Source organism: Arachis duranensis, chromosome 4, assembly GCF_000817695.3.
Source record: "Arachis duranensis cultivar V14167 chromosome 4, aradu.V14167.gnm2.J7QH, whole genome shotgun sequence".
NCBI lineage: Eukaryota > Viridiplantae > Streptophyta > Magnoliopsida > Fabales > Fabaceae > Arachis > Arachis duranensis.
This window is the reverse complement of record NC_029775.3, coordinates 82,631,769-82,657,944: the sequence shown is the minus strand read 5'-3', so window position 1 is coordinate 82,657,944 and position 26,176 is coordinate 82,631,769. Positions and strand designations below refer to the sequence as shown.

At 27.3% G+C, this 26,176-nt stretch overlaps 2 protein-coding genes across 3 annotated transcripts; one reads left to right on the top strand and one right to left on the bottom strand.

The window, feature by feature from the left end:
- Positions 1-3,397: 3,397 nt before the first annotated feature.
- On the top strand, positions 3,398-9,091 carry LOC107484776 (laccase-2). Its single transcript, XM_016105310.3, has 6 exons — positions 3,398-3,533; positions 3,660-3,811; positions 4,084-4,328; positions 4,702-4,833; positions 5,366-6,331; positions 8,644-9,091. Exons 1-6 carry the CDS (start codon positions 3,417-3,419, stop codon positions 8,772-8,774), a joined length of 1,743 nt encoding a protein of 580 aa, XP_015960796.1. The 5' UTR covers positions 3,398-3,416; the 3' UTR covers positions 8,775-9,091.
- Positions 9,092-17,834: 8,743 nt separating this feature from the next.
- LOC107484777 (protein FAR-RED ELONGATED HYPOCOTYL 1) lies at positions 17,835-20,898 on the bottom strand. Of its 2 annotated transcripts, none has more exons than XM_016105312.3 (4): positions 20,703-20,898; positions 18,844-19,169; positions 18,502-18,645; positions 17,835-18,082 (listed from the first exon to the last, which is right to left on the bottom strand). In XM_016105312.3, exons 1-4 carry the CDS (start codon positions 20,738-20,740, stop codon positions 18,009-18,011), a joined length of 582 nt encoding a protein of 193 aa, XP_015960798.1. In that variant the 5' UTR covers positions 20,741-20,898; the 3' UTR covers positions 17,835-18,008. The 2 variants fall into 2 exon arrangements, with proteins under 2 accessions (XP_015960798.1, XP_015960799.1); XM_016105313.3 differs by having other exon boundaries at positions 18,502-18,633.
- Positions 20,899-26,176: the final 5,278 nt, after the last annotated feature.

Below are 26,176 nucleotides of genomic sequence, written 5' to 3'. Positions count from 1 at the left end.
CTGTTTTTCAAATTATGCTTCTTCTTTTTCTTCTTCTTACTATCATTTCGATTATTATTTTTTCTTCTTCTTTTTTATTCTTTTTTCTTTTTCATTGTTATCGTCACCACGACTATCACTACCTTCTCCTCCTTCTCTTCCATGTTTTCACGTGATTTCTTCTTTTCATTCATTTTCCTCCTCGTCCTTCTCTATCATCATCATCATCGTCATTATTGTTATCGTTATTGTCAATGATGGACCTAGAGGGGGACGAGTAGTGACCTCGGCCCCCCCAAAATTTTTAGAAACTATATTTATATATGAGATATGTATTTAAAAAAATAAAAATATTATATAATTTAATATTTTCATATGTATTATTTTTTATTATATGATAGATTTATGTTTTAATTTATGTCTTTTAAATAATTAATAATTTATAATTTATTTTCAAATTTTTTAAATTTTTTAAAATAATTAATTTTAATTAATAAGATATGTGATCATTTTTAACTAAGCACGCTATAAATTATTGGTATTTTATAATTTTATAGTGTACTATTGATATTGTTATATTTTTTATGTAACTATCATATTAAAAATAAAATTGTGAAAAAATTTATAATTATATATATATTTGATAAATTTTTTGAAAAAATAACTCTAATAACTATATGTTAATTATTTTTATGAAATGAAAAAAAAATTATCTAAAATTCGGCCCCTTCATACTTAACTTTCTGAATCCGTCCCTGGTCATCGTCATTTTCTTTATCGTTATCGTTGAATTTTTGTCATATTAATGACATTGTCTGATCCAAATAAAATTAATTTATGTGCTTTTATTCATGATTCAGTTTTGTTTATGTGCTTGTTTTCGAATTAAGTTTGTGTGTCACAATCATTAAATAATTTCGGTGTAAAAATTAAAAAATTTATATATATTTGTTAAGAAATTTTGGTATATTTTATTCTGATAAGTTCTGCTTAATTCAAAATTCAGCACAACGATGAGGGGTCCAACCCTTCCTTCTTCAAGGTGAGGGAGAATATTATTTACAACCTGACCAAAATGAACAAAATTTATCCGATTATTTCTGCACATTAACTTGCTAATGAGATATCGCAGTACTAAAGTGTTATTCATTCCATAACTACTTGCGTTAGGCCATAATAAATTACTCTAGATCTTGCAACTACTTCTTCGTTTTCATCGTCATCATTTTTTTTTTCTTACGCATCGTTTTCTTCTTGTTTTATCTTTTTAAGTTTCTTCTTGTTTTACTCTCTTAACAAGAATAAAAACAATGAACCTACATTCATTTAACTAAAAAAATTAAAAAAAGAACGAAAATGCAGCATTAAAAAGACATTTTTTGCTTTTGTAACAAAGTCTCGATATAAAAACTAAGAAATTTATGTATTTTTGTTAAAAAAAATTTTGGTGTATTTTTATTTTGATAACTTTTATATAAATTAAAATTCTTCATCTTCCTCCTCTTCATCTTCTATTGCTGCTTCTTTTTCATTGTCATCTTCTTTTTTTTCTTATTTATCTTTTCTTCTTATTTTACCATCTCAAGTTTCTTCTTGTTTTACACTCTTAACAAGAATAAAAACAAAAATATCAAACAAAAAAAAAAATACATAATGCTACAAATTACTAGCAAAAGGATAAAGCTATATTAATTCAACTAAAAGAAATAAAAAATAAGAAAAAAAAGTTGAATAACAAAATACAGCATTAAAGAAGACATTTTTGTATTTTTGTAGCAAAGTTTTGGTGTAAAAGCTAAAAAAATTATGTGTATGTATTAATAAATTTTGGTGTATTTTTATTCTGATAAGTTCTACATAATTTAAAATTCTTCTTCTTTCTCCTCATCTTCTGTTACTTCTTCTTCTTCTCTTTTATCATCATCTTCTGTTTTTCTATTTTTTTTATTATGATATATACACTTTCATAATTTATCACACTACAATAAAAATTATTTTTAGTGATAAATTTTTAGTGATAATAATATATATAGGTGAATACTATCTAACTCTCTTTAAATTAGAGGATAAATTACTCTTTGTGATATATCTTCTTATTATTAACTGAAATAAAATTAATTGACTTATCATGATTAACTTTAACTTTAATTTAACCTAAATTTTATTAATTTAATTAATTAACCATGATATAATTTTTTTTTGTAAATTATAAAAATTATTAAAAAATTTAATTTTATACTTTTTTATTTTTTCTCAAATTATATATTTATTAATCAATTTCAATCGCAAATAAAAAATCTCAAAAGATAAAGAATAAATAAAAAAATTCAAGAGGCATAGGTTAATAAAATTTCGGTTAAATTAAGAAAAGTTATACTATAACTAAAAATGATTAGAGAGGTTTTATTTTATATTTTATTATTTTTTTCAAAAAAATTTAAAAAAACAAAAGAAAAAATTTTGAAAATTTTAAATTTTGTGTGCCTCTTGAATTTTTTTATTTATTCTTTCTCTTTCGAAATTTTTTATATTTTGTGATTGAAATTGATTAATAAATGTATAATTTAAAAAAAATTACAAAATTAATTTTTTTAACAATTTTTATATTTTGAAAAAAAGTTACATCATGATTAATTAATTAAATTAACAAAATTTATACTAGATTAAAAGTTATTAAAATTAATCATGATAAATCAATTCATTTCATTTAATAATAAAAAGACATGTCATAAAGAGTAACTTACTTTTTAATTTATAGAGTTTGATAGAATTCACCATATAATAATTATTATAAAACTTATTTAATTTATGTTTTTACAACAATTATATATTTATTGTTATTATTATATATTATAATAGTAATTATATATTTTTTATGACTATTAAAAATATTTTTATTGACAATTGTATAATTGTATAATTATACCATTGTCATTAAAATTTTTTAAATATAAAATATAAAATGACTAATATTAAATTGTCAATAAAATATTTTTTAACGACTATTTTTATTCTCACTAAAATCAAAATGAACGGTATTAAGTTATTGTACAAGGACGGTGCACTCCAAGTGCATCCACGTTAAGCACTTTAGTCTTTACACTAAAAGCAAACTTTTTATGTTATATACTGTTTTTGGAGACAAGACCGTGTATTCACTCATCCAATGTTATAAGAGTCATTGTGATATCAAAAATCTTAAGTATGTACTAGATGGCATGCACCTCAAAATTATTACTTCACATCCACTCTAAAATTCAGCTAGACCTAAAGTTATGTCCACCAGACATTACCACCACAAAACAAAAAAATAAAATAAAATAACAAAGATTAAATTAAAGTGTCTCGTTATTTTTGGAATATCCTCTCTATATATATGAAGTCGGAAGTGAGCTCAGTCATCTCAACCATAAAACACATACACAAGAAATTGCATAATGGACTTTCTCCACCTCCCATCATTTGCATCTAGGAGAGTTCTTGTCTTTGGTTTTTGGGTTGTAACTTTATTTTCTGAGTTTGCAGTTGGCATAACAAGGCACTATACATTCAATGTACAATATTTAACAAACTCATGCTTAGCTTCTGAAAGTTTATTAGTTCTTTCTATCAATTGCATTATTTTATTCATCACTGCATACACCATACTAATTTTTTATGCTACCCTTTTCCATGTTAAGATTGAGTATTTGAACGTCACAAGATTGTGCCACACAAGGCCTATTCTGAGTGTGAATGGCAAATTCCCAGGACCACCATTAGTGGCAAGGGAAGGTGATAGGGTGTTGGTTAAGGTGGTTAACCATGTCTCCAACAATGTAACCATTCATTGGTATGTTTGCTTTTTGTTCTCATTGTTTATTTTGAAGCCAACCCAAATTGCTGATTAATTAAGACAATAGTTGCGACTCTTCTAATATTGCTATTGTGAACTGGAATGATGCCCATTACATTATTTGTAATAATATCATAATGACTCTAACTGCCACCATTACATATATATGATTTATTCACAAATTAGAATAATTAGAGCATAAGTACAACTGCACTCATAATTATAACTGTAATTTAAAACTATAATTACACACGAGTTTAATTTTGCAGGCATGGGATTCGGCAGATAACAAGTGGTTGGGCAGATGGACCAGCATATGTGACACAGTGTCCCATACAAAGCAATCAGTCCTACACATACAATTTTACCATTACTGGCCAAAGGGGAACCCTTCTTTGGCATGCTCACATTTCATGGCTTAGAGCCACCATTTATGGACCCATCATAATCCTCCCTAAGCATAAAGTCCCTTATCCGTTTGAGAAACCACATAAAGAAATCCCTATCATTTTCGGTATTATTTATATGTATTTTATATCTATTATTTGAAAAATCATATATTCTAACCAACTCCCTCTATTTTAAACTAAATGTCGCTTTTATTTTATAATACATTAAAAATTAAGGTATCTGAATTTAGAACTATCTTAAATTTATATACATTAATTTTTAAATATATCAAAAAGTCGAAGTGATATTTATTTAAAATGGAGGATTTTAAAATAAACGTCACTTTTTTTATGATATATTAAATTAATTAATGTATCAAGAATTCAAAATCTAGTTTAAATTTACATTATTTTTTTATTGTCGTGTAATATAATGATTTTATTTTTTTTGGTAAAGAATATAATTATTAACTAACTGGCAAAGTTGTGGGACTTCAGGGGAATGGTTCAACGTTGACCCAGAAGCAGTTATAAGTCAGGCCCTTCAAACAGGAGGGGGACCCAATGTTTCAGATGCTTACACCATCAATGGTCTTCCGGGGCCTTTCTATAATTGTTCCTCTAATAAAGGTATAACCAAACAAAAAATGAAATTAAAAGGTGCAATTTGAAAATTAAATAATTAAAGTTAATTTGAAGTTGAAAAGATAGAGCGTGGAATTGACATGGCATTTTAGCCGCAGTGGATCAATGATGACTTCGCTAAATATTTAGATCTTTTGCTTTTTGCCTTCTCATTTTAACTGAAGTACAATGTTTAATAATTAACCACAACAAACTTGTCAATTGTCAGGTTCAATTCTTTCATTCAAACCTATTATAAAGAGAATATATAAAATAAATTAAATTATATATTTTTATACATAAATATATAATAATTAATTAATTTAGTGTCTAATTTTTTATATGTACATTGTATTTTTTTAATTATTAAGATAATATATGACATAATTTTACAGTTGAATTAATAAAATTTGTTATGAATAAAAATTTATTCGATAGGATCAATTATCAAATAACAAAACTTAGACCGTGATTCTTCATTTTGATATATTATCACAAATTAATAAATCCATAATCATGTAGTTTTATTTGTATGCAGATACATTAAAGCTAAAGGTGAAGGCCGGAAAAACATATCTTCTAAGGATAATCAACGCTGCACTCAACGAAGAACTCTTCTTCAGCATAGCAAATCACACACTCGTAGTTGTTGAAGCAGATGCTTCATACACAAAACCATTTGAAACACACACAATCCTAATAGCCCCAGGCCAAACCACAAACGTTCTCCTAAAGACCAAACCCAAATCCCCCAACGCCACTTTCCTCATGGCTGTTAGGCCCTATTTCACCGGCAGCGGCACCTTCGACAACTCCACTGCCGGCGCCATCCTCCAATACACCCACCCTTCTCACAAACCCACTCCTCAAAACCTCCCCCTTCTTCAACCAACACTTCCGCCAATAAACGCAACAGATTTCGTTACAAAATTCACCGCGAAGTTTAAAAGCTTAGGGAATGATAAGTTCCCTTCAAAGGTACCTAAAATGGTGGACAAGAAATTCTTCTTCACTGTAGGATTAGGGACTAGTCCTTGCCCTAAGAACACAACATGCCAAGGACCAACCAACAACACGAAATTCGCAGCTTCCGTAAACAACATCTCTTTCGCGCTTCCGCATTCGTTGTCTTTAATCCAAGCCTACTATTCAAAACGATCAAACGGTGTTTTCAAGACAGATTTTCCTTCCGTTCCAATCAACCCTTTCAATTACACAGGAACTCCACCGAATAACACATTGGTTACAAATGATACGAAGTTGGTGGTTCTGAATTTCAACACTAGTGTACAGGTGGTGTTGCAGGGTACTAGTATTCTTGGTGCTGAGAGCCACCCTCTTCATCTTCATGGCTATGATTTCTTTGTTGTTGGGCAAGGTTTCGGGAACTATGATGAAAACAAAGACCCTGAGAAGTTTAATCTTGTGGATCCTGTTCAGAGGAACACTGCTGGAGTTCCAGCAGCCGGATGGATTGCAATTCGATTTCAAGCAGATAACCCCGGTTAGTTTCCTAGTACTACACAAATTATTAAAGATATAATAATTTACATGTTTTTTTTATCAATTTAATTTTTTTTTAAAAATGATTTCATCACACGTATTATCAAATCCACGTGCGCATGCATGCATGTGTTCATTAATTAGGTGCTCGCTAGCTGCAGCATTTTATACTCTCCTGGTCTATGTATTTGAAATTATACTCTGTTAATAAGAGAAATCAATCATGCTTGTATATAAAAAGTAAATTACTAAATCATACTATTTTAGTTTACCAGTACTACATAGATTAATTAATTTTTTCAATAAATACATAATGTAACTCTAAAATCAAAACTTTTCAATATATAGATTTCTTTATTATTCAATTTATCTAGAGAAATCACAATTTCTTTGTAAAAAATATTATAATTTCATTATATTACATAAATAAATTAACTTTTTACAATTTTAATTTATAAGTAAAGGATATTGTTATTTAAATTACTGTTTATCGTAAGACAATTTGTTTATTAATAATGATGATAGTAAAGTAAAACCCTCTTTATAATCAACTTTAAATTGTGAAGAAAAATATTATTCTATAACCTTCAAATTCTAGGTTGAGCATGATATAGGTGCCTACATAATACATATATTTGGTGGTTGTTGAATGACTTTGAACGTCTGTCATAATCTATGATTACAAGAAAAAAATGATTGACATTGCGGTATCACCTTAAACTTTAAAATGATGCTGACATAAGTAGCATCTCTATGATCTCTTTTATAGTTTTATGTGATATTTTTCATTTTCCTATATTATCCAATAAATTTATGAACATTTTGAAATTGTAGTCCTTATATAAGAGCAAGAGCAGGAATAGCTAGTGGCTGATTTTTTTTTGTATAAAAATTATTGTTGTATTATTCTCAATTATAAAAAAGTGACGTATTTTAATTTAGTACGGAGATAATCATAAATCAAAAAATTCAATTCGTGTTTTAAAAATTTTAAAAAGTTAAAATTGCATTTAGTTTGCATTTTTTATTTTTATTTTTAGTGTTTTTTATTTTTTTAATTTTATAAAAAGACAGTAAAAATAAGAAGTGGAAATAGAAAGTAAAATTTTATTATTTTTACTGTTTTTCACTTTTTAACAAAGAATAAATTAAAATGACACTGTTAATAAATAAAGGAAGGAAAGGCTAGGTGCATCTATTTAATTCCTGTATACCTTTGCAACCTTAATTAACTTATTGTTTCAAGCAAATTAAAAAAGGCAATAGTTGTTACTTACTTAGTTACTTTATTGAATCTTACCAGTTTCTTCGAGATAAAGGCTGCGGTAGAGTGATATTCATAAATCCAAGATTCAACATTTAATGGAAGTGAATAATTAAATCGCACACTTTATGCTTTCTTATAATAATCAGGTCAAATTTAAGACACGTATCTCTAGTCCAAAATTCACGAATGTAACACGTAATTGGGCATTGTCACTTTCTGTAACAAAGAACTAGATAGAGTGACATTATCATTGTACATTAGTTATTAGTTCACATCAGTGTTGTCGCTTTTTAATTTGGCATCAACTACTAATTTCGTATCTAAAAAATTCAACCGCTAACAAAAATATTATTAAAATATATTATTGAATAAATAATTTTTGAATAATTTAAAAATATGATATAAATAATCAATAATTATTATATTTTTAAATAACAAAAAAATTATATTTAACAAATAATTTATTCATTTAATTTAAATTTTTGTGATAATATTAAAATAAATATTTAAACGATATACAAAAAAATTCATAACAAAATTTAATCTCTAAATAAATATAATAATTCACAATAAAAAATTTTTTAAAAAATTCACTTGATAATTTGTTAAAATTTAAGGATGAAAAGATCTTATTTTTCTAATAATAATTGTAAAAATTTATATCAAAATTTGATCTCTATTTTTTTTAAATATATTTAATATCTAATTTTTAATTACATTTTTTAATATTTCAGGAGTTTATTTGTCGTTAACAGCTTTTAGAATTTTTTTTGTCAGTGATATAAATTTTTGAGTATCATTTTAATAATTTATTTTTTAATTTGTATATAATTTTGGATTTGATTATTTCTAGAAAATGGTATAATATCATTATTTACTGAGATATAGTGTTTAAAATTTGTCTTTGGCTTATTGTATTTCTAAAAAATTAAAAATATTAGAAATAGACATCAGTGTTGTTTCTTTTTTTTTTTTTCTCTCATTTGCTATGTCATAATTGATTCAATGTGATTTCATGTTCATTTTCTTTGCCGTGTGATGAATAGGCGTATGGTTCATGCACTGTCACCTAGACATTCATACAAGCTGGGGATTGATAATGGCATGGCTAGTATTAGATGGACCTGAGCCCAACCAGAAGCTCCAACCACCACCGTCTGATCTTCCAAAATGTTGACTTTGTGGGTCTGGATTCATTATTGGGCTTTTCTCCTCCAATAAGATTTTTCCCCTTTTTTTGTCAAATAAAAAATTTAATTGTGAGATTCTTTTGATGTGTTGATGACGTGAGAGGGGAAAATAAAGAATGTGTACTTTGGGGTTTGTTATGTGGAGAGTAGAAACTGTTCGGTCGGTTGTCATGTTTGGTTGGTTGGGTGGGATTGAATTGGATTAGGGATAATTAAGAAGCAGTTCACAAGTGTTAGTCAAAGGAGGAATTTGCAATGCTTTCTTTTTGAATAATCAAAAGCAATCATGTGATGGTTAAAATTTGATGATCTCAACTTTTCTTATTATAATGTTCTCTTAATTTGCTATTTGTTTTGCTTCTACTCAAAGTTTATATAAGCTACAAATCAAGTAATTAGGCTTCAAATTACAGGCAATAACATGATCATTTCTTGAAACTTGGTTTAATCTTACACTTGGATAGAGATACTCAAACAATTGCACGCACTAGCTGTTGCTTAAACATATTTGGTTTGGGTATATTAGTAATTACTATTAAGAGTAAATAATTATTTGTGACTATGAAAGATTTAAGTGTGAATAAAATTGATTATGAATTATTTAAATAAGAGTTATTTAGTTTGTAAGTTCACGTTTTTATAATACATTTCGATATAAAGTAGAAAAGAACAATAATAACAATACAAGAGTTATGATCAAGGATAACGAGAAAAAAAAAACTAATACTCGCAAACGTGTTAAGACGATACTTCCATCTTACTCGACTGTTGAGAAAGTTATACATATTTTCTAAAATAATAGGACTCGTATAATAACATTTTGACTAAAGTTATCCGCATAAAAATTAAGACATTCGAGAGATAATAGAACATGGAAGCAATTTGATATAAAGTATCCAAAATTTGTTAAAGATTCTCGTAACATATACCTTAGTTTAACAACTAATGGTTTCAATCCATTTGAGATTTTAAGTTTCACTCTTAGTATATCTATCACCAGTGATGCTATATATTTATAATTTTTCTTTCTAATACTGTGTGAGAAAATATCTCTTAAACGTCTATGGTAATTCCTACTCTTAAGATGTCTGAAAAAAATTATTGATATTTTTTAGCAATTGCTGCTTAAGAAAATTATGAGAATGCATTAGTTGATGATCATGGTTCTGTTGACGGTAAAATATTTTGCCTTACATGCTACATTATTTTTTGCTAATAATGATTTCCCAAGCTTTGATAACTTGTTAGGGTGGAATAATAGATCTATGAAACATCTTCGATGGTCACCACATAACCACGAATATAGACACAAATAAGTACTTCTTTGATAGTTTCACATAACTGAGAAGTCCTTCTTAGTGACTATTGGGTACAGTTATTTTTCCAAATTAAGAGAACTCGAAAAGGAAAAGTATAGGGTACCAACATATTATCCGCCAACTTCTGCCAACTCTTATTTATATTTGTGTTTCATGGAAGTGTATTCGTAGATGTGTCTAGTAATTAATATATTTTAAATACATATATAAAGAGACACATCCAGAAAATATATTTATAAAGACACTTCTATTAAACACAGTTATAAAAAAGACATTTTTATTAGACACATCCACGAACACACTTTCATGAAACACAATTATAAATAAGAGTTGGCAGAAGTTGGCAGATATGTTGTTGGTAACGTAGCAGAACCGACTCGAAAAATATCCTTGCAAAGCAGTTGACGGTTTAAAGGCTTAAAAGAATAAAAAAAGAATATTTTTTGGAATTTGCCATATTAAAAGGATAATCTCTTTTTTCATTGTCTTGACAAGATATATATAAAGATGAATGCTTTTGATAATGTGCCACTATAAGATTCAAGCTGATTTGTGGCGATTTGAAACTCCCACTAATTAGTGGGAGTTTCTCAAACTTCCAAAATTTGAGGTTCTTATTTGTGATATTTTGCAGAATTTTCAGGACATAATTTAATGACAATTTTTTTGTCTACTTTTTGGGGGGGGTTTTGAGTTAAATTTTTTGATAATTTATTTGAAATTTTTGTAGAGATTTAAAATCACCACAAAAAATAAAATTTTAAATAAAAAAATTACAATAAATTGAACGGTTACAAACCATTTAAAGTTGAAACTAAATAGATTTTGAAATTATAAACCATTATTATTGATTGAACAAATTACATCAATCATACTAAAGATTATTTAACTTAAAAGAAATTAATAATTAATATGAAATGAACAAAAATTTAAACAAATTACATCAATTAAATTTACATATGCATGAAACAAGACAAAAATTGAAATTTGAATTGTTTCTACATGTAAAAATTGAACAATCTATTTAATTTAACTTTTTATGATGAATTTGGTGTTTGTACTACAATAATTTGTTTATTGGCAGCCAACCCAACGTGCTAAAGAACTAGTTTGCTACAATCTCACATACATTAAGAATAATCAACAATTACTAACCAATAGAAAGCCTTCATTAATCCAGCAGAGAGAAGAATGATTGGATACAAAAAAACAATGAAAAGCAGTCCACTTGATAGTGCAACCTGAAAAGTATTGAAGTACAACATTTAGAATTACACATTATAAGTTTATAACTTAATCTCTACAAACTAAATAGATAAAAAGAAACAGAAACTACTACCATTTTTTTAGATATTTGAGATGCTAAACTCTTTCCTTCGATAACAGCACTAGTAGCAGTGAACAGGGCTTGTCCCCTAAAAAAAAATTGAAAAACTTTAATCATCCTAAGAAATTTTAGGTTCACAGGTATGGAATATATTGTTTATATAAATATATTTACAAAAATCATGTCTATGCAGAATTTTAGCATAATATTTAGAAAGCATATCCTATAATGAAAAACCAAAAAAAAAATATCAAAATTTTCAAAAAAAAAAAAATAGGTGGATATTAAATTATAGACAGAAAAATTAAGAGTATAAACTTATAGAATCCCTCCAAGAACGACATTGAATAGGTTCTCATCTGCAGCTAAATCAATTAATAGCCAGCTGAAACAGAACAAAGTTATGACTAATGAAGAATAAAGCAGTCTCTAAGAATGGAGCATATGCAAGAAAAAAATATTCTAAAACTACGCTCACCTAACTCTTGTCACTCCACTCTCCAAAAAAATTGATAGAAAATATCTCCAAAATAGAGTCGATAAAGTGGATCTGATTAATTATAATTTAGTTTTTTTAATAAATACTATACAATTATAATACAAATATGTTACCTCTAAAAAAATAGGGGACAAAAACTGGGATAAAAAAAGGTATTGCTGCTTTGTCAAGTCATCATCAACCTAGGAGTTAGAATCACATAATGTATGTATGGTTTTAGACTATCTCCAATAAGGAACTCATCCCAATTTCTGTTTATGGTTTACGTGTCATAAAAAGTAACTCCACATCAGCTTTTGCGTCATAAACAGTAAATAAGAACTCAAAACATCTCTTTTTTCTCCATTAGAAGAAACTAACTGTAGTTCTTGTTGTGGTCCCACTTAATTAATTAATTAAAATTCTTAAAATTAATGTAATTAATTTATTAAATAAATTCATATATAAAAATAATACACAATATATAATTTAAAATTATATTAATTTGCAAAATTAATTAATATAAAATATAGTTAAACTCTATTATTTTGTAGTGTGGTTAACATTTAAATTTTATAAATAAAAATAAATAACTCACTAAAAATTATTTTATAATATATAAAAATTTAATTTAATTTTTTATGTAAATAAATTTAATTAATTATAATTGAGTATAATTATTTTAATTATGATTTAAATCATTAATATAAATTATTAATTAAATAATAATATAATTATTTATTATGATTAATTATAATTTAATTATTTTAATAATATTAACTATAATTTAATATAATTATTAAAATAATAATTAATTAAATAATTATATTAATTAATTAAATTATAATTAATGAATTAAATATATTATATTAATTAATTAATTATTTAATATAATTATTTAATTAATTATTATTTTAAAGATAACTTGCCACACATAACAAGTTATCATTGATAGGATAGAGTCCCTCTGAGGAGGAACTCCTCTTCCTTAGAATTTATGGGAGGACTTTCTTATCCTTTTTTCCAATGGTTGGAATCCCTTTGTGTCAGAAAAAAGTGAGAGAGGGACTCTTCATTGGAGTTGCTCTTAGAACATCAAATACACAACACCAGAAAATTCTGTTTTGAATATATTCTTACAATCAATTATTTCTTGGAATTAAGGAGAAAAAATTCTTAATCCATTCAAAATCATATCTATGCATCCAAACAAGAAAAAATACATCAGATAGATATTTTATTTTTACCTTACTGCTATCTTTCTTAACTCCATTGTTAGCCTTTCAATCTTTGTCTTCGTAATAAAGGGAGTTCAATCAACTGCCAAGAAAGAAAAATAATTAACTTGAGAATAAATGGAGCTAAGGAAAACAAGAGAATAAAGCTACATATACCAAGGAAACGAATAAATAGAATCATATAGAATATATTGAAAAAAGAGGCCAAGAAAGTGAAGGGGAAATCAAGAGGGAAATAAACACAGGAAGAAAAGTATTAAAAAGAACGCTCACCATTAATCTTGTAAATCTTCATACAAGAAGTACATACAATAGCCATTTTCAAATTCTGGATCCTAAATTGTTGGCGAACTTGTGCTTGATTGAGCTTCTGCATTCAAACCTATTATGTCTCAACCTTGCAATTACCAAGGGTATGTTTGGTTGAGCAGTAATAATGAGATAAAAATTTTCACGCGTTTTTTACCCTCTATCAAACATAACCTAAAAGAATATTTTTAACCAAATGTATCAAGACGAGAAATTTATCTTAAAAGTCGTAGCAAGAACTATGTTGAGCATGCTGAATATACGTCAGTTTACATTCGGCTATATGTTTACAATTATTCTGTGTGTGAAGAAAATATCTCTTAAATGTACATAGTAATTCCTACTCCTAAGACATATTCTTTTATGTTCTCAAAAGTGTGCCTTTTCATATGGTTACCCAACAAACATTTCTAAATTTATCAATCTCAAGAGGAGAAAGATATTTGGCCTAAAGAGCCATAATTCTTATATTCTCATGGAACACTTTTTGCCAATTTTTCATAGAAAATGCTTTCCTAAAGTGGTTACATATGTGCTAAATGAGTTGTATAACTATTTAAAAAAGTCTCAAGAAAATCTCTGGAGCTTAATAATATATATAAGCTCCAACAACGAATTACTTTGGTATTTTGTCATGTGAAAGAGATATTTCCTCTATTCTTTTTCACTGTTATGGTTTAGCTGGTCATTCATCTTGAGAAGGAAACAACGATTACTAGTACAATTCAATATAGATGGATATATCCTGTTAAAAGGTAAGTTGTTACTCTTATTTAGATGACTCATGTTTTGTAAAAGCCTTAGGCTGAGTTTGGTTCTAAGAACAGGATAAGACAAGATACTGAGAATAAGACACAAAGGACAGAAATTTTTAAATTAGTATTCTTATATTTTGTTTAGTGATGAATGAGTACAAATTTTGAAAATCCAATTTATTCTCATTTTTTTTCATTCAAAAAGTTTAGGATGAAAAATATTATAATAAAAAGTATAATTATGAAAAATTAATAAGAATAATGAAAGAAAAAATAAAAAATAAATTGTGTTATTCGTTAGTGTTTCAGTGTCCTTCCTATTAGGATGGATACAAAATACACTAATTTCATATCTCTGTCTATGTATTATCTGTCAAACATGATTTTGTGTCTCTGTGTCCATGTCTCAGAGTCCTGCTCTTGTAAACAAGCGCAGCCTTAATGATTTCTAGATTTTTCGTGACAAGGCTCCACCAGAAAGATGCATAGCTAAACGTTGTGTGAAGGAGGGATCTCTAACTTTCTGTTTTATACATGGACATTATTTCTTGCAAACAAGAATGAGACATTCTGTTGATTTAAAAAGCTTGCAGAAGTTATTCAAAATGAACAGAACTTAAACATTATATTCACTAGAAGTGAACATGGGGGCAAATTCAAAATTTTGCTTTTGAAAGTTATGTGAAAAGAATGATAATGTTTGTAATTTCTCATCTTGTAGAACATCTTCTTGAGAAAATTACAAGAAATATACTTAATAAGACTAGTATTCTTAAATATTTTTAGGCAGCAAGCATATCATTTAATTATATCATGTTCATCTCAAGTTGAACTTTAATTTAATCTTTAAATATCTATTTTACTGGTTCAATGACGAGTCCAATTTTTAGAATCTTGACTAGAATTGACATATATTAATGATAATGATAGGAAAGAAACTAACCTAACAAACTTATAACTACTTTACTATTATTTTTATTTTTAAGCTCAGTTTCTTCTTTGCCACGTGACTGAGCTCTCTTTTCTATTTTTTCCTATGACTCTTATCTGCTATATATATAAAAGGGTATGTTATAGTTAGGTTGAACTAATGAGCATTCTGAAAATACAATTGATAATCAGTTCTTCACTTTTCCCTATTTTTCAATTCTGCTGCATTTGCAATTATTCTAACATGGTATCAAAGCCTCAAGTGGAAGAAAAAGAATTGAAAGATGCTGATTGAGCATAGTTTGATTGTGCAAGACCAAGAGTTGTTTGTTTGAATTTCTCAAGAAGATCCTCATGAGACATTAGCAAAGCTTCAACTTCCCCTGCTGTGTACAGTAGTGATGACTGAAGAATACTCTTCAAGCAGACCTTCACAAATTGCTTCAATGTGATCTTCTGAACTCAAAGTGGGGCCTATGGCTGAGAGTGAATCTACAAGTTTCTTGACTTTGATTAAGTAACCTTTAGCAGAAAGATTAAGCTTCTTCACATTCTTGAGTTGATTCTTGAATTGCCTCAATTTTGTTTTGTTCGAAGAGATGAAATATTGCTGTATTTGATCCCAAATCTGATAAGCAGAAGCACATTTTACCATTTGATTCTTGAATTCATCATCCATTGATGATAAAAGCCAGGAGCAGAGATTATAGTCTTGAAGTAGCCATTCTTGATGTTTGATGGATGTTTTTCCAGCAAGCTTATCTGCATCAGACTCAAATTCAGGAGCTTGTTTGTTGATTTCAAGATGATCTTGCAGATTCTGACTTTGAATTGTAAAAAAAGCAAGTTACTTCCAAGTAGAAAAATTGTTTTCATGAAGTTTATCAGGGATGGAATACAGAAGAGATTTTTGTGTAGAGGCAATAAGATTTGAAGGTATGATGGCCATGATGAATGAAGGAAGGATCAAGTAATCAATATTCAAGCTCTTGATATCATGTTAAAATAATTGCAAATGAAACCGAATTGAAAAACAGGGAAAAGTGAAGAACTGAATTATCAATTGTATTTGATACTCGTGGCTTTAAGTGACCAGTTTTGGATCTAGTAGCCAAAGGTTGTCATCAACAACAGGGTGTTGATTATGCCCAAATTTTTAGCCCTGTGATAAAGCCTGCAACTATTAGAACTGTTCTATCTATAGCGTTGTCCAAGGCCTAGCCAATAAAACAGTTTAATTTCAATAATGCTTTCTTGAACGTAGACTTGGATGAAATTGTGTACATGCAACAGCCTCCTGGTTTCTCTTTAGAGGATACTTCATTAGTTTAATTCTCTTTTTCTGTTAAAAGATCTTGGCAGTGTTATTTATTTTCTTGGATTAGAATTTAATAAAACGTCACCTCATTATCTCTATATTACTCAAACTAAATACAATTGAGACCTTTAAGCTAAAGTTGGAATGCAACACTGCAAACCAACCCCTACTCACTATGGTAAGCAATATTAAACTCACCTCTCAAGAGACAAATGTGTTTGAAAATCCTACCTTTTACAGATCCTTAGTTGGAGGATCACAATATGTTGTACTTTCTCATCCCGAAATTACATATTCTGTAAACCGAATGAGTCAATTTCTTGAAAATCCTCTTCAATCTCATTGGATTGCTCTTAAAAGAATTCTGAGATATCTATCTAGATGCCTTGATCAACATATACATTTTTCCAAGAACACTTATTGTAGAATTCTAGTTTTTTGCAGATTCAGATTGGGCAACTGAACTGAAGGATCATCGATCCACAAGTGTATATTGCCTTTATCTTGGTTGCAATCCAATTCTATGGTCCAGTAAGAAACAAAGCACTTAAGTCGCTCATCCACAGAGGCCGAATTCAGATGCTTAGCCGAAGCCACTGCAGATACAGTTTGGATGCACAATTTACTCCTTGAATTGAGAGTTCCTCCAAGGCTCCAACCATTGTGACAACCTCAGTACTGTCCTCCTTGCAGCAAATTCAGTTCTTCATAGTCGCTCCAAGCATTTTGAAGTGAACTTACACTTTGTGAGAGAACGAGTTAACAAGAAACAATTGTTTGTAGTTCATACCCCCTCCTACTCACAAATTGCAAAGCTTCTAACCAAGCCTCTCTCTCTCTCTCTCTATCTCTTTTTGTTAAATTCAGAGCCAAACTCAGTATTTGCACCTAGGACTCTAAGTTTGGCGGGGTATTAATGACAATGATAGGAAATAAACTAATATTAACAAACTTATAACTACTTTACTGTTATTTCTGTTTTTAAGCTCAGTTACTTCTCTGCCACGAGACTGAGCTTTCCTTTTTATTTTTCCCTATGACTCTCATCTGCTGTATATATTAAAAGGTCTGCTATAGCTAAGGTTGAACTAATGAGCATTCTGAAAATACAATTGATAATTCAGGTCTTCACTTTTCCCTGTTTTTCAATTCTGCTGCATTTGTAATTATTCTAACATAACATAACAGAGGCCACGCTTTTCTACAAATCGTGGTCCACGGTATATATAATGAAGCTAAGGAAACCAAGAGACAAAGCTAAATATACCAAAGAAACGAATAAATAAAAAATGGGATCATATAATATATTGAAAAAGGATGCCACGAGAGTGAAGCAGCAAGGAAATCAAGAGGGAAATAAACAGAGAAGGGAAAGTCTTAAAAAAGAACGCTCACATTATCTTATGAAGACTTCAAAGCTGCCTAATGTTAATTAGTCTTGTAAATCTTCATATAAGAAATACAAACAATAGCCATTTTCACCATTATATATACATCAAATGACTATACCCTTTATTTATTATCGTTAACCTCTGCTAAGTGCTATGCTAAAGCATAAGCATGGAAAAGTACTCCTCAAATTCTTGATCAATTGTTGGTGGCCTTGTGCTTGATTGAGCTTCTGCATTCAAACCAGAGTACTATTATGTCTCAACCTCGCAATTAGTCTAAGGTTATGTTTGGTTGAGGAGTAATAATGTGGTGGAAATTTTCACCAACCATATTAGATGTAAACCTAAAACCAGCCACCAAAATAGCCACTCGTATAAAATACATGTTAAAATACAAAATACACATGAAAAATGAGTTACACAACACATGTATTTATACACATAGATGGTAGTTGATTTTTGGTGTGCACATGGCATTTTTGAATTTTCACGTATGAGTTTAATGTGTAAATTTAGAAATATCATGAAAGTTTTCACCAGCTTCTTACCCTCAACCAAACATAACCTAACAATATTAACCAAATATATCTAGAGGAGAAATTTATCTTGAAAATTGTGGCAAGAACTATCTTGAGCATGCTGAATATACCTCGGTTGACATTCCGCCTTCCAGATGAAAGGACATACATGTTGGGATCCACTCCATTAGACAAAAGAAAATCTTCGAATTCTTCTATGGCGAGCTCTGCACCATCTTTACCATCTTCCGAGTACGCATGGCCTGCATAGTTTTCTAATTCCAGAAGGTGCTCCTTATTATCATTGAAAACTTGAAAATAAGATCCACGATAAGATGAAGTGAAAATTAACTGTCAACATATGTATCCTTATTCATTAGAGCTTACCTTCTTTTTCTGTTGATACATGCAAAGAGAGTGATTATCCTAAATATTATGGTGATTCCAATTAACAAAACAAGTGGAAGGCCTACCATATAGGTAAGTGTCCGCATCGAGTTTGGCTTCTTTATTCACAGATATGGCAGTATCAGAATCCTCCATAAAACTATTGCTGTCTTTTGCGGATTCAGGTTCAGACCTTTCATCAAGGAATGCTGCATCTGTTTGAATCTTGACCATCTGGTTGTGCACACTCTCTAAAACTTGATTTTCATCAGACGTTGAAGCATGTTTGGAACAGAAGCTCCCAACCCAGCATTTATGTTTTGGTCTAACTAGATCCAATTGATCACTCTGAAGTTTTCTTTTCTTGTTAAACTCAGCAAAACTGATACCATACATTCCGTCCACCTGAAGTCTAAAAGAATAGACAAATGCCAATGAGAATCAAAGGACAATGAAACAATAATATGATTAAAAAAAAAAGAATGAAATAAACAATGGTACTAGAAATTACACAATTTCATTTTTCAGCTGAGTTATATATTGTTATCGATCTTTCAAATTTTGTCAATGCAACATTGGTCAAATTTGCTTACCTATGTGAAAGAGGGTAAAAAATTTCATTGATAAATTTGATGTGTAAAATTCCTAATTGTTCTCATCAATGAAAGCTTCTGTAACAGTTTTTACCGTAGCCAAACATACCCTAGTCACTAAATAGTTTGTGTTAAGAGAAAAGCTTAATCACTAAGCACTGAGAACACTAGCCACAACTGACACCATACAGCACCAAAAATGTTAGAATTGTCGCAAGAAATAATCAGTTATAATCTGAACAATCTAAAAGCTGTTTCAAAATCTTTAATAGACTTTCTGAAAATCCTTTTTTTATAGAACCCAATTTAGTGGTTTGATTCATGAGCTGATCCCTACACAGTAAAAAGAGGCTATTGTTATAGCTGCCATTTATTTTTCAAGAAACCAGGCTTCTTGAATTATATACTTGGAATTCAAAATCGGTTATTGATTCTTGACATGAACCATCTATCAAAAATGCTTAAACAATTGGTTAGAGACACAATAATTATATATCTAATATACTTCCCCACATACGAGCCTCGTTTGGGGTTGAAGTGTGGATAGTGCATAAAACATCTTGGCCATATAAGCTTTTGTTCTATGTCATAATTATAAACCATCTTTTCCAAAAGCTTAAGGGTGTGTTTGGTTTGCGATTTCAATTTCAGTGTTTTTGTTTGAAACATTTTATGAAAAATAAAGAGGTAAAAACAAATAATATGATTTTATTGTTTTTACTATTTTTTCTTTTTCCTTTACCAAATTCTGAAAACAAAAAGTACTAAAAATGAAAATGCAAAACGCACTCTAAATTATGCTGAGTGCACACTAATGGTTTTTTATCTACTAGTTCCAGTTCTACACAGTGAAGGATTCTTGAACTCAATAACAAAGCATTGTAAATTCGCAATTATTTCTCTGAAAAGGTCTTATAAGGAAAACAAGGGTAATTCATAGATTGAATTTTTAAGGAGATATTTCCCCCAAAATATAGAACAATTCTGGAGTTTGAAGCTGAATTTTCACTGAACAGAACAGTAAAACTCATATATTGTGCACCAATATGCAATCTAAAACACTTACATCTACAATTACTTTACCATTTAACCTTTGGTATTAAATAAAATTCTGCTCAAACAGATGATAGCTACAAATATCTATTTACTTACTTACTAAGTTCAATTAAGCAAAAACAAAATCATTTATCTAGCTTCTGATATACCATAATTGATTCAAAACAACATTAGCATCAAATCTCTTAGCATAATAATGCAGAAAAATAAAGAGAAGAAACGAAAAATAAAAATAAAAACAGAGACGAAAACCAAAAGCAAGAAGGGACGAAGATCTAGAAGATCCATATATAAACCTGTTCATTTGAGATGGGCTCTCCTCAGTTTCCTCCATCTAGATCTACTAAGAATCAAAGACGCTGATCAAAGCACAGATACTAATGTAGAGAAGTTTATGAAGAGAGAGAGAGAGAGAGAGAGAGAGAGAGAGAGAGATCTTTATTAAGGATGTTTCACGCTGAGAATTGAGATGAGGATATGGATATCGTCCAAGAATACAGTCTCCACAACTTTATTTATTTTTTTATTTATTTTTGCATTATGTGATGATTCATGAGTCATGGGCACATGCATTGCACGGAAGAAATTAACTCTCCTATCTAACTTGTAATGCATCATTATTCATTAGTCCCCAAAATCACTTTTCAAGGAAAAGTATATGAACCAAAAAATTATAAGCTAAAAATTAAATAAAATTATATTAATTTATATTAATAATTAATTAATTTTAAATTTTTTAAATTTAAAATTTATAATTAAAATTTAATTAAAATTATAAAAAAAAATTTCTTCTCTTTTATATTAATTTATTCACTTTCAATAATTACACACAATTTTTTTTTTTTCTCAGGCTCTTTCTACCTCGTCGTCGCTTCATTGGAATTCACTCTTCTGTAATGGAGTATGTGCTGCAAAGTGTCAGTTATCATCTCGTCCAAATCTCTACTGTAGAGTTTATAGAACTTGCTGCCAGCACTGCAACAATGTGCTCTCGAGCACCGCCAGCAACCAAAAAAGAGATGCAAAAATTTAAATAAAAGAAAATAAAAAATAATGCTAAATTTTTCTTTTTTCATTTCTTTTTTTTTTTGCTGGACTAAACAAAAGAAAAAGTATAAAAGATGAAGGGAGGTAGACGAATAGAAGAGGGGGGCTCTTAGTTGGGGTGAGGATTTAGTTTCGGATGTGGTTTTAAAAGGATGAATGGGTGGTCGAAGAGAATGGCGTTGACTGCAAATTACACACTTAATCTTAGTCAAAAGGAATTTTTAAACAATTACATAAATATAAAAAAATATTCATTTAATATGAAAAAAAATATGTTAATACTTAACAAAAGACATATCCAATTATAATTTAAAAAAATTATAAAATTTTAAAGAAATAGAGACATTCACATTTGTAATATAAAAAAATTCAAAAAATATATAAAAGAACATCCATTTAATATGAAAAAGAAACATTCTGATACTTAGTCGAAGAAACATCTATATATATTAACTCGTAGAAATTTTGGATTTACCCAAACTTTTTTAACTGGTTTTTGGTTAATACCCTTTTGATTCCCTAACATTATTCTTTTCAATATATTTATTTATAAATATATATATAATAACTGATTTAATTATTATTTTTGATATGTATATAACGTTTTTATAATACATTGAATGTTGGCGTAATGGGCTCATGGCGTTTATATGTATGATATATTTGACGATTGGCGTTTATACATCGTGGTGTGAAAAAAATTATGAATAAAAAAATAACAAAAACTTTAATTTAGTGAGATTTTAAGACATGTCTGAATTATTATTTTTAGAGAGATATTGGTTTCTTACACTATGTTACTATTGAAATGATGATAACATTTTTCTAAAATACAACAAATCTTTAATTTTTTTTTTTACTAACAATTTTAAAAAATTAGTTCATATTCTTTTTGGGAATGAAACCTGCAAATTTATAATTTATCTAATTGATATGCAAGTTAATTATACTAGCGGCTCAACAGGCACGAGTTCAGCCGCTTTTTTATTGTTTTTAAAAAATTAATTTTATTTTTTTGTTAATATATTATTTACTTTTCAAATTTATTAGATAAATATTTTTTTATTTTAATATTGACGTAATCTTATTTATATCATATTTTGTTGAAATTAAAATTACTATAAAACACTTTAAAATGTTAAATTATAAAACCACACAATAAAGAGGTAATATAAAATCGTCATAGTTTAAAGTTCTAGGTAATATATGAGGTGAAATGTTCGATAGAGTAAATTTTTATTCTCAACTATTCTAAAATATACAAAAAGTATTTTCAGAATGATAATGCTTCTATTGTATTTCTTTAAAAGTTTTGAATGTCATCTATTAATTTATAATATTTTGTGTATTTAGAAAAAATCATTCATAATTCATTATACATCTTCTTATCAATAACTTTTCGAGTTTTGAAAAACTGTCAGATTTATTGACCATAAAAATAATTATATAACCGCTTCAATATTATTCAATTAAAAATTATGTGTAACAAAATCAAAATATAAATTTAAAAATATTATTTACAAATTTAATATTTATAAACGTTATTAAGTTTAATTATTTATTTTTAATAGTATTTAATTTGAGACCGAGATAAAAATTTATATTCAAAAGACTCTTTATCTTCGTGCATAATTTCAATTGTTAAAAAATATTTTATTTTTTTAATTTTATATTTAATTTTTAAATTTTTTTTAATCTCATTATTTTTTTTAAATTTTTAATTTATATTTTTATTATATCCACTTACTGTATTAAACACTATTCTTTCTCTTACTATCTTTTTCTAAACACATACTTGTCATTGTCTCATCGCCATTATTATATTTTTTGTTTTCCTTTCTCATTTTTTCCTTTTCTTTCCACCTTCTCTTCACCCAACCGTAATTAATTATTACCAAGTATTATTATCGCAACTTTTAATCTTGTCTATCACTTCGATTTATAACCATCTATTATATTAATTTTTATGAGTCGTTGAAATTTCACTAAAAGAAGTAAGACATAAAGCATTTAAAATTTTTATCCAAATTATCAAATTAACTTTTAGAACGTATAAAATTTATAAATTTAAATTAAATAAGATATTAAACAAATTTAGTATGTTGTTATTATAGGTAACAAAATCAAAATAAAAATTTAAAAGCATTATTTACAAATTAACTATTTATAAACATTATTAAGTTTAGTAATTTATTTTTAATAGTATTTAATTTGAAGTCGAGATAAAAATTTATATTTAAAATACTATTTATCTTCCTGCATAATTCTAATGGATAAAAAATATTTTAATTTTCTTTTTAATTTTATATTTAATTTTTTTAAATTATCTTTAATTTTGTTATTTTTTCAAAATTATTAATTCATATTTTTATTATATTCCTTTACTATATCAAACACTTTTTTTTCTTATTATTATTCTTTATACACATACTTGTTATGGTTTCATCGCCATTATTATATTACCTTGTTCTCCTTTCCCATTTTTTTCTTCTCATTTCACCTTCTCTTCACCCGACCGTAATTAATTATCACCAAGTATTATTATCGCAACTTTCAATCTTGTCTATCACTTTGATTTATAACTATCTATTCTGTTAACTTTTATGAATTGTTGAAGTTTTGTTAAAAGAAGTAAGACATAAAGCATTTAAATTTTTTTTTTCAAATTATCAAAATTTGATGTCAATAATCCTAAAAAACAATATCAAAATATATTACTTTTAACTAAAATAAAAAATATAATTGTAAGTTTTTAAACTAATAATTATAAATTTAAGTCGCAATTTAATATAGTACATTGGGACAAAAGACAACCATTGCTATTCATATTTGACTGCTACTATCTAAGTTTTACATTTATTTTATTGTGCACATTAATTTAAGTGTACTTTATTATTTTATTTTACATGTTTTGAAATAATGCCATTGTATTATAAGGATGAGATTAATTTTCATAATCTAATGCGAATCTTTTTATTATTTTGTTTGTTATTTGAATACTATCAATTAAAAATGGTTACTTAAAGTGAAACACTATATAAAGAGAGATAGAAAACTTTTAGATTTATCGTTCTGGTTTGCTTCTTATTAATCCTCACTTAATATACTCAATTTTAATGGCTTTGATGGTGATAAATTTTTGTAATTAGTTAAAAAATTTTAACTTTTTTTCTCTCTCTACAATTTTGAACAAATTCAATTTTATTATTAAATAATTTTTTAAGTTCAGAATATTTTTAACCTTTTGTATAAAAATTAGACTTAATAAATTACCAAAATTCAAACCTATTCTCTTGAACTACTTCTTGATCGTATAATTAGAATCGTTTAAACGGAAGATCATTAGACCCCTAAAATTTTTAAAGTAAAAGAAAAATACAATAAAATAAATTAATTAAAAAATATATTAAAATAAAATGGTTTAAAAAATAGAATATATATATATATAGAAAAAACAATAAATTAAAACTTACATGACTCATAAGTTAGAAAAATAAAGAGAAGAAAATAATTATAAAGGTTAAAACAATAAAAAATGTATAACATAGTTTTTATTTTGCCACATTTAAATGTTATATGTAAATCTAATAATTAATAAAAATAATATTATCTAATGTAAAATAGATTAAAAGTAAAAAAGAGATTAACAAAATCAATTAACAAAATTATTATCTTAGGTCACCAGATCATTTAAAAAATCAATTAACAAAGTTCTTATATTGCTACATTTGTTGTGTTATATGTCGAACTAATAATTAATAAAAATAATATTATCCAATGTAAAATAGATTACAAATAAAAAAAAGTTAACAAAATATGTGTGAGAATTTTTCATTCTACTGATGGGTGTAGGCTTTTTTTATCTTTTATATGTTAATTATGTGACAAATAAATAATATAAAATTAACTAATTTTTTTGCAATACAATTTAGGAAATTAATAAATGTCAACCATAGTACTCTATATAATTAAATATCAAATCCAGTACTCTACATAATTAATAGCTTAGATAGTTTAGGAAATTAACATATTAATGTTTTTAAAGAATGTTTGATGGGTGCGAATTTTCTTGCGTCCTATATATATGCCAATCAAATAACTTAGCCAATATGTAAAATAAATAATATTGTGGTAGACAAAATTAATAATTTAATTTATTTTCAAAATAAATATTTATGTATTCAAATTTTGAACATAATACTCAACATAATCAATATTTAAAAAAATTAAAAAAATATTATTATAAAGTAATTTAAAAAAAAATAAGTTAACAAAATATTTATAAAACTCTTTCATTCAATTACTGATACGTAAGGACATATAAAAACATAAAACACATATCAAATAAAAAGAAACTATTTTCTTTCTGCATCAAATTGATAAGACAAAAAAAATATTTCTTTCTACATTAAATTTATAAAAAAAAGACATAGTAGTATTTTCATATGTCAAAAGTTGAGAATAAATTAAAAAGGCAGATGAATGATTGAAAATATAGATTAGATAAGTAAACTAAAGAGAAGAAAAGATATAAGTGGATGTTATATGTGAAAATAGTAACCGCTGTAAGACTAAATGAAATTAACAACTGCAGTTGATGAAGGCAATGAAAGAAGACGAAGGCGAGAGTGTTGAAGAAAGGAGAATAATAGAATAGCAAGAAAAATACAGAAAAGTAAAAACTAAACTACTGAAAGGATAACGTACTCAAAACAAAAGGATA

What these genes read in the sequence shown, in the direction of transcription:
- LOC107484776 (XM_016105310.3), top strand. Translation starts at nt 3,417, where the DNA reads ATGGACTTTCTCCACCTCCCATCATTTGCATCTAGGAGAGTTCTTGTC. An exon ending in CAAGGCACTATACATTCAAT is followed by an intron (nt 3,534 to 3,659) that starts GTACAATATTTA and finishes TTCCATGTTAAG; the next exon opens with ATTGAGTATTTGAACGTCAC. An exon ending in AGAAATCCCTATCATTTTCG is followed by an intron (nt 4,329 to 4,701) that starts GTATTATTTATA and finishes GTGGGACTTCAG; the next exon opens with GGGAATGGTTCAACGTTGAC.
- LOC107484777 (XM_016105312.3), bottom strand. Translation starts at nt 20,740, where the DNA reads ATGGAGGAAACTGAGGAGAGCCCATCTCAAATGAACAG. An exon ending in AGCCCATCTCAAATGAACAG is followed by an intron (nt 19,170 to 20,702) that starts GTTTATATATGG and finishes CTATTCTTTTAG; the next exon opens with ACTTCAGGTGGACGGAATGT. An exon ending in TGCGGACACTTACCTATATG is followed by an intron (nt 18,646 to 18,843) that starts GTAGGCCTTCCA and finishes TTCTGGAATTAG; the next exon opens with AAAACTATGCAGGCCATGCG.